Genomic DNA, 12,413 nt, shown 5'->3' with positions numbered 1-12,413 from the left:
GTCACACCAATAGTCTGCATGAGGTAGTATTCAGCACTGAATAAGAAATAAGGATGAATTTGTAACTTCATTTATAACTTCTTTTTCAGAAATATTCTCCCCTACTAACTCCATTCCCACTGCCTTACCCAGCCCCCTCCCTCAAACCCTCCTTCCCACAAAAGAAAATGTTGCCAGTTAATGTATAAAGCAGGAACTCAGGCAAAAATAACTAAAAAATTTAAAAGAGTGGACTTATCTACCTAACTTAAGAAAATAAATCATCTTTTGCATTCTTAATGCTCTAAGCCTTTTTCTCTGGGTATTCTTGAATTTCAAAAAATGAAACAGATGAGAACATAACCACAAAACTTGTTTCTCTAGAAACAACTCTTTTAAGACCAAGGCAGAGCAAAGGTGACATACTTGTTTTTAAATTATGAACTCAGACTGCAAGAATACTATGTTGGCTAGTGAATATTAATAGACAATTAATAAACAGGGGAGTTTGAGGAATGTTAAACAAACAGAAAAAGAATGTCTGTAACAAAACTTGTTAATTAAAAAGGTGTATTCCTAGCCTACAGCAAAGAGTTGGCTAAATCTAAAGCATTTTTATTTTAATAGTTTCCTGTTCACATTTTTTAATTTAAAAAATATATCAGTCATAAATATGAGTTCAAGTGTCCAAGTGTCTCCATTCTGAAGGCACAATAATTGGATTAGGGATGCTGTTACCTGTTACCTGTCTTTTCCTAAACATACATTTTGTACTGCTTACTCTGTCCCTATTTATACTCTTATGATACAGAGCTACATGGAGTTCTCAATTCCAGTCCATGACGTGCTTTGCAGTCTAATTCTAATCGTGTTTGGGAAACACTGAATCAGGAAGTATGTGTCTGAAAAGATGCTAATTTAGAATTCAAAATAGATTCAGGCTTTTCAAGTTTTAGATGATTGGAGATAGGGAATTTCTAAGCCTGGAAATTGATAACTTCAGGAGCAACTTTCCTGTTCAGGGCCTGAAAATCAGAAAAATCGATCTCATAAAATTTTCAGCACAATATTTCTGACAACTGCAAATTAGATAGCAGAATATCCAAAAATGACTTTCTGTAATGATCTATCATAGATCTGGGCAGAAACCTGAAAGTCAGGAAAAATACTCTGCAACATGGTGAGCAACCATTCTGTGCGTATCCTATGTGAATGAGTACCCTCCAAGTACTCAGCCTATATATGTGGCATTACTCATTCACTTGCCATCTCAGTTGTTCGCACTTTGTTTTTGTCTGTAGTTTTATTTTTTTTTAAGAAAAAAACACCAATTTCTATAAGCCTTTTGCCACCACCACACACGTAGCAACTTGAAATATCAAATATGACAATAGCACAGCTAGCAAAAGGGTTCTTTAAAGCAGGGGTGTCCACAGCAAAGTAGCGGCATTGGAAAGTACTCGAGCTTCAGAAACAACCATTTGGGGACTCAATTTCACATCACTGAATCAATGAATAGTACACAATAAATGACCATTAACTTGTCTACACTACAAAACAGTGGCAAACTTATTAAAGGTGTCCAGAGCCTTTTTTTTTTTTTTTTTTGCTTTTTTAAAATGTAATCCTCCACAAACAATGGTAATTTTTATTATAATTTTGACATAGAAAAATATATAAATTCAAACACTTAATACATAATACTTTTCACAACTGAATTTGTCTCTGTTTCCCCAACATCAAGGCCCCATGAATGACTCAAGCCAAAGCTAATTTGCTCCAATGGAACACCCCTGCTGCCTGTTGAAATGAGAGGGATTGTCACAGACTGACAGTCATTTATAAACAATACATTTAGGGAAAGCTCTGAAATATAGCCACTCAAGAACCAACCATTGGTGAACAATTACAACGATCAGCTACTGCTTCTTTGCTAGCCAGCATGGTTTCTCTCTTTTTTCTTCCCCAAGACTGATTTAGAGAATAATATCCTTCAGACGCTTCACACCAGGAGACTCTTTGTCTCGACCTTCCTTCAGAATGGGGTTGACCTCATGCACGACTTTCTCGCCATCAGCTCCATGGGGTTCAGCTTCAGAGGGACGAGAAGGACCATTATTGACATACTGCTCCAGATCACGGGCCGGGGGTGCCAGGGCAACAGTGTAAGACACAGAAGGCTTGGTAGGCAGAGGGCTCTTGAGATGCAGAGGGGAAGTGACAGGGCTAATAGCCTCACAGCCATTGCCTGCCTCCCGGATAGCGCTGTTGACCTTGGGGCTGCAGATGGTCACATCAACAGTCCTTCTCCCTTTCAGGGTGGGCCTCTCCTCAGTTGGGTGGTCGCTGACATCCTTTCCAAAGGTTGCGAAAGTCCGCTTGGTGGGGCCGCAGTCGTCATAAGCTTCAACATCAGCAGCAGTAGCTTCAATGGACAGCGTGATGATGTTCCTCACATGCTCAGGGGACTTGGAGCAGGTGGGCATGGGGTTCCGGGGCATCCAGCACCTGTCAGAGTGGCCAAGAATCCGGCATTCTTCCCTGCAATGAAATCCTTCATTCTGATCTGTTTGGAGAAAATAAAAAATGTCAATTTCATCAGCTTTTCCCAGGAATCATTGTTACTTCCCAGTGCTCAGGTTTCTTAGGTACCCAGAGGTCCTCTGGGGAAATGACACTTTTAGATAGACCTTTATCGCCTTTTGGGACAAGTGTGAAGAATTGGATTTTTAAAAAGCTGTAGATCTTCCCCCTCAACACTCTACCCTCCTTTTTTATGATTATTTTTATTGCTGCTTCCACTGCTGACAAAACTAAAAACCTAAAGGGAAACACACTATGATGAAAAAATTTATTTTTAAAAAAGCTTATCTGATGGTAAAGGTGCTGAGACTCAGCATTTTATCAACAATTCCTACTTAAAATCAACTGTGTTTGAAACAGGTTCTAGCAGATATACTGAGAAGTCTTGGCCATGTTTTTGAGTAATAGCACTGTCAACCACATTCCTACCCTACTTGTCAATGATATTCAATGCTTAATTTTAGATTAGTAACATACTCTGAAAACCCAATCACATCACTTCTTTTTGGCCACCAGTCCCACCAGCCAATCTCCTCACTAAAACATTTACATGACTTAGATTTCCCAAGAGAAGGAATATACTGAGATCTCTTCCTTCCATCTGATCCAGAAGCTATACCCGGCCTTATGCACACATCCCTCATGGGTTGAATATCATTTAATTATACTCAGCCATTCCTTCTTATCTTTCTTATCTGCAATTTTATTTTGGTCATATTTCTTAACATAATTTCTTCATGGATTATGTTAACCCTATCATAGATGATCTCAGCAGATAGAATTCATAATTACTGGCAAGAAAAGTTTTTCTTGTTTTATCCCAGGTTCATTTAGAGTTGAGGTTTTAATTTGGCTCTCAGAAAAGCTTTCTATATGGGCTTCACTAAAGTTTGGACTCAGGGTTAACTTCTACCTGTCCAGTGGAAAACTGTTAATGTCTGGTTTAGAGCTCTAGTTTTCCAGATCAATTTATATTTATGTTACACTCTTGCATGAGGATGACCTAGTGAAATTTGTTCATATCACATTGCACAATGCATCAAAATATGAGCAGCTTAACATTTATAGAAATCCTTGGGGTAGGATTGGAGGAGGTAGGGAGACAAGAAGAGATTGCAAAGACAAAAAAATGTCAAAAAAAGTTGGAAATATGTGCTATGAGTGCTTTTCTTGCAGGAAGAAGTCTACAATTCAGGGACTTGCCTGATATTAATCTATATATAACACACCTTCCTTATACAATTGTACTTCTATTTTTTAGTATTTTTCTTGAGTTTTTAGAGTAAATGATACAGCAAAGAGATAATTCTCTGCTTCATTTACCAAAAGTTATTTTGGTAAAGGGGTACTTGGGAGGAGGCTCAAGAAACAATGGTTGAAATGAGTATATATTTCATCATTTGGAGAAAAAGTGTTAGAATCAGCTAAAGGTCAAGGCTTAATCCAGGCTGAGTTCAGATTTCAACATGACTCTGGAAATGGCTTTTGACCTAAATTACAGAAAAACCAGCCAAAGATAAGACTTCCAGTATACCTGGACACAGTTTGCTGACTTATCTTTAAGATGGCCAGTTTAAGCCCCCTTTCAATGCTGGAGAATGAAACTTTCAGAATTTTTCAGAGTTGGAACCAAATAACAAATAAGCATTATCACCAAGAAGATAAGTGCCTTCTTCATACATAGGACAAAGCTCCCTCAAACTCCAGCACACTTCCATGTTAGGAATGCCTGGCCACCTCTGAAAAATGAGGGTTTGTCAAAGCCCTTTCTCTACCTCTTCCATGTAAACTTTCATTGCTGCCACCTGATGACTTGTGCGCACCAGGACCCAGAGACCCTACAGAGACTGAGACAGAACTGTGTGTGAATGTCTCCTGTGGAGGTATGGGTCAGCAGTGGACTGCTGCAGGGGCAGGGACTCTGGGTGCAGCAGACCCGGGTATGGCATAAGCCCTCTTGGAGGATGTCGCCATTAACCCCACCACCTAGCAGCCAGAACTCTCCACCAGAGGGCAGACAGACTGAAAAAAACAATCACAGAAAACTAACCAATCTGATCACACAGACCACAGCCTTGTCTAACTCAATGAAACTATGAGCCATGCAATGTAGGGCCACCCAAGATGGATGGGTCATAGTGGAGAGTTCTGACAAAACGTGGTACACTGGAGAAGGGAATGGCAAACCACTTCAGTATTCTTGCCTTGAGAACCCCATGAATAGTATGAAAAGGCAAAAAGATAGGACACTGCAAGATGAACTCCCCAGGTTGGTAGGGGCCCAGTATGCTACTGGAGATCAGTGGGGAAATAACTCCAGAAAGAATGAAGAGACACAGCCAAAGCAAAAACACCCAGTTGTGAACGTAACTGGTGATGGAAGTAAAGTCTGATGCTGTAAAGAGCAATACTGCATAGGAACCTGGAATGTTAAGTCCATGAATCAAGGCAAATTGGAGGTGTCAAACAGGAGATGGCAAGAGTGAACATTGGCATTTTAGGTATCAGTGAACCGAAATGGACTGGAAAGGGTGAATTTAACACAGATGACAATTATATCTACCCACCGTGGGCAAGAATTCCTTAGATGAAATGGAGTAGCCATAAGAGTCAACAAGAGTCCAAAATGCAGTACTTGGATGCAATCTCAAAAATGACAGAATGAACTCTGTCCGTTTCCAAGGCAAACCATTCAATATCATGCTCATCCAAGTCTACGCCCTGATCAGTAATGCTGAAGAAGCTGAAACTGAACAGTTCTATGAAGACCTATAAGACCTTCTAGAACGAACACCATAAAAATATGTCCTTTTCATTATAGGGGACTGGAATGCAAAAGTAGGAAGTGAAGAAATACCTGGAGTAACAGGCAAATTTGGCCTTGGAGTACAGAATGAAGCAGGGCAAAGGTTAACAGAGTTTTGCCAAGAGAACGCACTGATCATAGCAAACACCCTCTTCTAATAACACAAGAGAAGACTCTATACATGGACATCACCAGATGGTCAATACCAAAATCAGATTGATTATATTCTCTGCAGCCAAAGATGGAGAAATTTTATACAGTCAGCCAAAACAAGCCCAGGAGCTGACTGTGGCACAGACCATGAACTCCTTATTGCTAAATTCATACTTAACATTGAAGAAAGTAGGGAAACCCACTAGAACATTCAGGTATGTCCAAAATCAAATCCTTTATGCTTATACAGTAGAAGTGACAAGTAGATTCAAGGGATTAGGTCTGATAGAGTGCCTGAAGAACTATGGATGGACATTGTAGAGGAGGCAGGGATCAAGATCATTCCCAAGGAAAAGAAATGCAAAAAGGCAAAGTGGTTGTCTGATGAGGCCTTACAAATAGCTGTGAATAGAAGAGAAGTGAAAGGCAAAGAAGAAAAGGAAAGATATACCCATTTGAATGCAGGGTTCCAAAGAACAGCAAGGAGAGATAAGAAAGCCTTTCTCAGCGATCAATGCAAAGAAATAGAGGAAAACAAAAGAGTGGGAAAAACTAGAGATCTTTTCAAGAAAATTAGAGATACCAAGGGAATATTTCATGCAAAGATGGGCACAATAAAGGACAGAAATGGTACAGACCTAACAGAAGCAGAAGATATTAAGAGGTGGCAAGAATATACGGAAGAACTATACAAAAAAGATCATCACCCTTCAGTTAATCACAATGTTGTGATCACTCACCTAGAGCCAGACATCCTGGAATGTGAAGTCAAGTGGGCCTTAGGAAGTATCACTATGAACAAAGCTAGTGGAGGTGATAGAATTCCAGTTGAGCTATTTCAAATCCTGAAAGATGATGCTGTGAAAGTGCTGCACTCAATATGCCAGCAAATTTGGAAAACTCAGCAGTGGCCACAGGGCTGGAAAAGGTCAGTTTTCATTCCAATCCCACAGAAAGGCAATCCCAAAGAATGCTCAAACTACAAAACAATTGCACTCATCTCATATGCTAGTAAAGTAATGCTCAAAATTCTCCAAGCCAGGCTTCAACACTACATGAACCATGAACTTCCAGATGTTCAAGCTGGATTTAGAAAAGGCAGAGGAACCAGAGATCAAATTGCCAATATCCGGTAGATCATCGAAAAAGCAAGAGAGTTCCAGAAAAACATCTATTTCTGCTTTATTGACTATGCCAAAGCCTTTGACTGTGTGGACCACAATAAACTGTGGAAAATTCTGAAAGAGATGGGAATACTAGACCACCTGATCTGCCTCTTGAGAAATCTGTATGCAGGTCAGGAAGTAACAGTTAGAACTGGACATGGAACAACAGACTGGTTCCAAATAGGAAAAGGAGTGCATCAAAGATATATACTGCCACCCTGCTTATTTAACTTATATGCAGAGTACATCATGAGAAGTGCTAGGCTGGATGAAGCTCAAGCTGGAAATATCAATAACCTCAGATATGCACATGACACCAACCTTATGGCAAAAAGCGAAGAACTAAAGAACCTCTTGATGAAAGTGAAAGAGGAGAGTGAAAAAGTTGGCTTAAAGCTCAACATTCAGAAAACTAAGATCATGGCGTCTGGTCCCATCACTTCATGGCAAATAGATGGGCAAACAGTGAAAACAGTGGCTGACTTTATTTTTTGGGGCTCCAAAATCACTGCAGATGGTGATTGCCGCCATGAAATTAAAAGACGCTTACTCCCTGGAAGGAAAGTTATGACAAACCTAGACAGCATATTAAAAATAAAAGACATTACTTTGCCAACAAAGGTCCATCTAGTGAAAGCTATGTTTTTTCTAGTAGTCATGTATGGATGTGAGAGTTGGACCATAAAGAAAGCTGTGCACCAAAGAACTGATGCTTTTGAACTGTGGTGTTGGAAAATACTCTTGAGAATCCCTTGGACTGCAAGGAGATCAAACCAGTTAATCCTAAAGGAAATCAACCCTGAATATTCACTGGAAGGACTGATGTTGAAGCTGATACTCCAGTACTTTGGCCACCTGATGCGAAGAACTGACTCATTGGAAAAGACCCTAATGCTGGGAAAGATTGAAGGTAGAAGGAGAAAGGGATGACAGAGGATGAGATGGTTGGATGGCATCACCAACTCAGTGGGCATGAATCTGAGTAAACTCTGGGAGTTGGTGATGGGAGGCCTGGCATGCTGCAGTCCAAGGGGTTGCAAAGAGTCAGACCCAACTGAGTGACTGAACTGAACTGACCTGAACTGATTACTCATCATCATTCAAAACACCTATGTTCCTGGGAGGCTGAAAGTATAGGAAACATGTTGGGATATACATGGGAAACACTCAGTGTAGACCCAAACATTATGAGTGAAAGAGTCTATAGCTGATCCACCCACAGTTTTTCATTCAAATCTAGTGCTTTCTCCAGAAGACCCCAGGATCCCTACAGTAAGACAGAATTCATACCTCAGAGTTTTCCCAAATATGTTTCTTCTTCAACATTTCCTCTGAGGCCTATCTTGTAACTTTCAAAGTAATAGCTGTACAGAATTAGTGTGACTGTTTGGTTGGAGGTGGAGAGTAAAGAGGTACAACTGGGGGACCAGTCCAATAACTAACTTCCCCATCTACAAACCTGAGTAAGAGTTCCCTAGTAGTCTGGAGAGGCGGGTAGGGAGGAAGGGAGAGAGAGAGAGAAAAAAAAGAAAGGAAGAAAAAAAAATGTTCAGAAGGTTATGGGATCCCTGGCCATTTTGTCCACAATTAAGGCATGGAGGCATACAGCCCTTAGCCTTTGAGCCCTGAAACCGCAGCCATACGACCAGCTATGAAGAGGAAATCCCAGGTGAACTTCAGACTGATATTGCTCATACTCCCAGGGCAGAGCAGTGATGAACTACAATCTAGTAGAATATTCCCAATAGGTTCAAAATAAAGTGCTTTTAAGTCTCAAGGTTTGAGTTTCAAGTTGTTGTCTTAAAATTTGAAGATGTAGCTCTTTCTTCAACACAATTCAGTAAGAGAATGCCATCCATGTGTCACCCCCAATCTATGAACAGTTCTCCTTCCCTATGCTGAGTGAGTGATAGTCTCTCAGTCATGTCTGACTCTTTGTGACCCCACGGACTATAGCCTGACAGGCTCCTCTGTCCTGTCCTCTGGAATTTTTCATACAAGAATATTGGAATGGGTTGCCATTTCCTTCTCCATTCCCTATGGTAGGCTACTTCAAATGAATGTGAGGAGACCTGGATCCCCAGAATACACAGAGTGCAAAGACTCTAGAGTCAGACACCTGTGAGATCTTATGAGTTGAGGAAGACCAGAGCAGGGAACTTAGTCATGTCAGAAGTTTCTCTGCAAAGACAGTACTTGCTTTCAGCTGACCCACTGCCTAAGTGAATAGATCACTCTCAAGGAAGAGGAAAAGGCAAACTTACTCAGTGCCCCCAGGAACGCAGTTAGTCTAAGCCTACATACCAATTTCACTAAGCCCATTTCAGCCCTATAGAGTGAAAATAATATGCAATTTTCTTGGATTAATTACGTGTACGTATTAGGTACACTGCTCTTACCTCATGCAAGTGAAGACTTGAATCTAAAAGACTTATTTACTCACAATGTCTCATTCTTGGATTAGATCTAATCTCTTTATTTCCTTAAATCCTTACCAAGGGCAGAGACAAGACTTGATGTTTATCATTTTAGTATCAAACAACACTCAGTGACATTTAATGCACATATGAAACATGAAAGAAAACATGGAGAATATAAGTGGACAGAAAGAAAATGTCTTCTCAGCCCAAGGCAACCTACATTCATAAATGTAATGCAGATGACTTGTTGTTTGTTTAGTTGCTGAGTCATGTCTGGCTGATTTGTGACGCTATGGACTGTAGCCTCCTAGGCTCCTCTGTCCATGTAATTCTCCAGGTAAGAATGCTGGAGTGGGTTGCCATTTCCTTCTCCAGGGGATCCTCCAAACCCAGGGATCAAACCCAGATCTCCTGCATTGGCAGGTGGATTCCTTACCACTGAGCCACCAAGGAAGCCCCTAATGCAGATGAATTACCTTTTGAAAATCAAGACTTCAGTTTAGTAAAGAAATTAAGTGTGCATTAAAAGTGAGAAAGTCACAAAACAAAGTCCCTTTAAGAATAGCAGTGATTACAAACCAGATGATAAAAGCAAAGAGACTACTTCTGGAATTGCCTAGGCCTGATACAGATCATATGCCTGCCATCATGTAACACTGTGGCTAGGGATGGAGCTATGAGACTAGAGAGAAACCATTTTGCATCACCACAAATTAATTGTCAAGATGCTGGCTCCAGGCAAAATAGAGGTAAGCTAACAATTCACCAGTTCCTGGCTAAGATTTCTCATATGAGCCTATTTGTGACTCTATACCTTGCTACAGATTGCCAGAAGAAATATCAATTACCTCAGATATGCAGATGACACCACCCTCATGTCAGAAAATGAAGAAGAACTAAAGAGCCTCTTGATGAAAGTGAAAGAGGAGAGTGAAAATGTTGGCTTAAAACACAACATTCAAAAAACAAAGATCATGGCATCTGATCCCATCACTTCATGGCAAATAGATGGAGAAACAGTGGAAACAGGGGCAGACTTTATTTTGGGGGGCTCCAAAATCACTGCAGATGGTGACTGCAGCCATGAAATTAAAAGATGCTTACTCCTTGGAAGAAAAGTTATGACCAACCTAGACAGCATATTAAAAAGCAGAGACACTACTTTGCCAACAAAGGTCCGTCTAGTCAAAGCTATGGTTTTTCCAGTAGTCATGTATGGATGTGAGAGTTGGACTATCAAGAAAGCTGAGTGCCAAAGAATTGATGCTTTTGAACTGTGGTGTTGGAGAATACTTTTGAGAGTCCCTTGGACTGCAAGGAGATCCAACCAGTCAACCTTAAAGGAAATCAGTCCTTAATATTCATTGGAAGGACTGATGTTGAAGCTGAAACTCCAATACTTTGGCCACCTGATGTGAAGAGCTGACTCACTAGAAAAGACTCTAATGCTGGGAAAGATTGCAGGCAGGAGGAGAAAGGGACGACAGAGGATGAGATGGTTGGATGGCATCACCGACTCAGTGAGCATGAGTTTGAGTAAACTCCAGGAGTTGGTGATGGACAGGGAGACCTGGCATGCTGCAGTCCATGGGGTTCCAAAGGGTCAGACATGACTGAATGACTGAACTTACTTACCTTGCTACATCTTTCTCTGAAAGTATTAACCTGTGTGCATGCTAAGTCACTTCAGTCATACCCAACTCTTTGTGACTATGGAATGTAGCCCACCAGGCTCCTCTGTTCTTAGAGTTCTCCAGGCAAGAATACTGGAGTGGGTTTCCATTCCCTTCTCCATGGGATCTTCCCAACCCAGGGATCAAGCCCGAATCTTCTGCAGCTCCTGCATTGCTGGCATATTCTTTACCACTGAACCAACAGGGGAAGCCCAAAAGTATTCACCTAAGCCTAGGCAAAGCAAAATATAAGACTCTAGAACCCATACATAGTTGTAGAAATTTAATCATATGAACATGTACAGATGAATGAAAGCAGCTGTCTTTATTTCAAATACACACATGATTAGGGGTGAACCATGAATTTGCACATTGGTCTTCCCTGCTTCTGAATGTGTCCCTAGGATCTACAAATAAATAAATGAAGAGAATGCATAAGTTTGGAAGAGAACACAAATCTTGAGGCCACAGAACTCCTTAGTTCAAAACAGATCCAATTATTCTAGATCATTTTTTTAATATAGAGAAAATATAAAGCTTCTTGAATCTAGGTAGTAATAAGTATTTTTTTGGTCACAACTTTTCATTAGGGACTTTGGTGAGAGGCTCCCAAAACTTCTGGCCAAAAAAAAAATTAAATCTTAAAACATGAGTCTTATGAGAACACGGGAGGCCTAAGAGGCAGCAATGTCTAAGTCACGATGGATAAGGAAGTAATTCAAATAGAAAAAGAATAGAATATGTTATTTTGTGTAGATAATAGCAAAACTTTTTGCAGCAATTACTCTCCTCCTCAGGACATGAAACTGCTGTCTCTTCAGATGTGGGCAAACAATATGCTTCCACACTGGAGAAAGAGCCTACCAAAGGTCCCAACCAAAGTAAAAAAGAAAATGATGAAAACATCACCTCAGGCTTTGCTAAAACTTTCAAAGTCTTGGTGGAATAAAACAGCTGAGAGGCTCTGTTGGGTTTGTATAGGTGTCCAGTCACAATGGATGTGTTCAATAATGCTGGTACTCTGTATTGTGATTCAGAGTTTGCTGTATTAACTCAAAGATCCCGATGATCAGAGACAAAACTCCAGCACTAAAATAGTTCAAGGTAAGAGTTACAAGAGCAATGTGTTACCTCCTCAAAAGTGATCTGCAATCAATGAGGCAGAAAGGGAAAGTTAAAGTGAGTTCCAGTTCCTGAGAGCTCAAGTAGTTAGCTATTTCTAAGTAATAGCAATAACATAACCTAGAAACAGATGATGTATAAATCAGAAAAGCTTCCTGCATTGTACTCATATATATTCACTTAGCTTACCCTGCATAACCCCATAAGCAAAATAATCTATGACCAAAGTGGGCCATTTTTGTGAAAAACAATTGAAGGGATTGTGGCAATGATTATGAAGTGGTTAAATGCTATTAAAATTGATCACATGAACCTAATCAAGAAAACATAGCTATTGAGAAGTGTCCCCTCTTGGCCTACCTAATTCCCGCTCATCTGAAGCAGACATACCACCTACCAAACATTCAAATCTATTTTTTTATACTTAGAAATGGGGCTTCTCTCATAGCTCAGTCAGTAAAGAATCTGCCTGCAATGCAGGAGACCCTGGTTCAATTCCTGGGTTGAGAAG

At 40.4% G+C, this 12,413-nt stretch overlaps 1 protein-coding gene across 2 annotated transcripts in view; it reads right to left on the bottom strand.

The window, feature by feature from the left end:
• Window positions 1–201: 201 nt before the first annotated feature.
• PCDH19 (protocadherin 19) overlaps window positions 202–12,413 on the bottom strand; it is a 120,610-nt gene continuing 108,398 nt past the window's right edge. For both annotated transcript variants that reach the window (XM_061135985.1, XM_061135986.1), the window contains exon 5: window positions 202–2,545. In XM_061135985.1, coding sequence (XP_060991968.1) covers window positions 1,956–2,545 — 590 coding nt within the window. In that variant the 3' untranslated portion in view covers window positions 202–1,955. The remainder of the gene's footprint in view (window positions 2,546–12,413) is intronic.

This window comes from Dama dama, chromosome X (assembly GCF_033118175.1).
Source record: "Dama dama isolate Ldn47 chromosome X, ASM3311817v1, whole genome shotgun sequence".
Lineage (NCBI taxonomy): Eukaryota > Metazoa > Chordata > Mammalia > Artiodactyla > Cervidae > Dama > Dama dama.
This window is presented reverse-complemented; position numbering and strand designations above follow the sequence as displayed.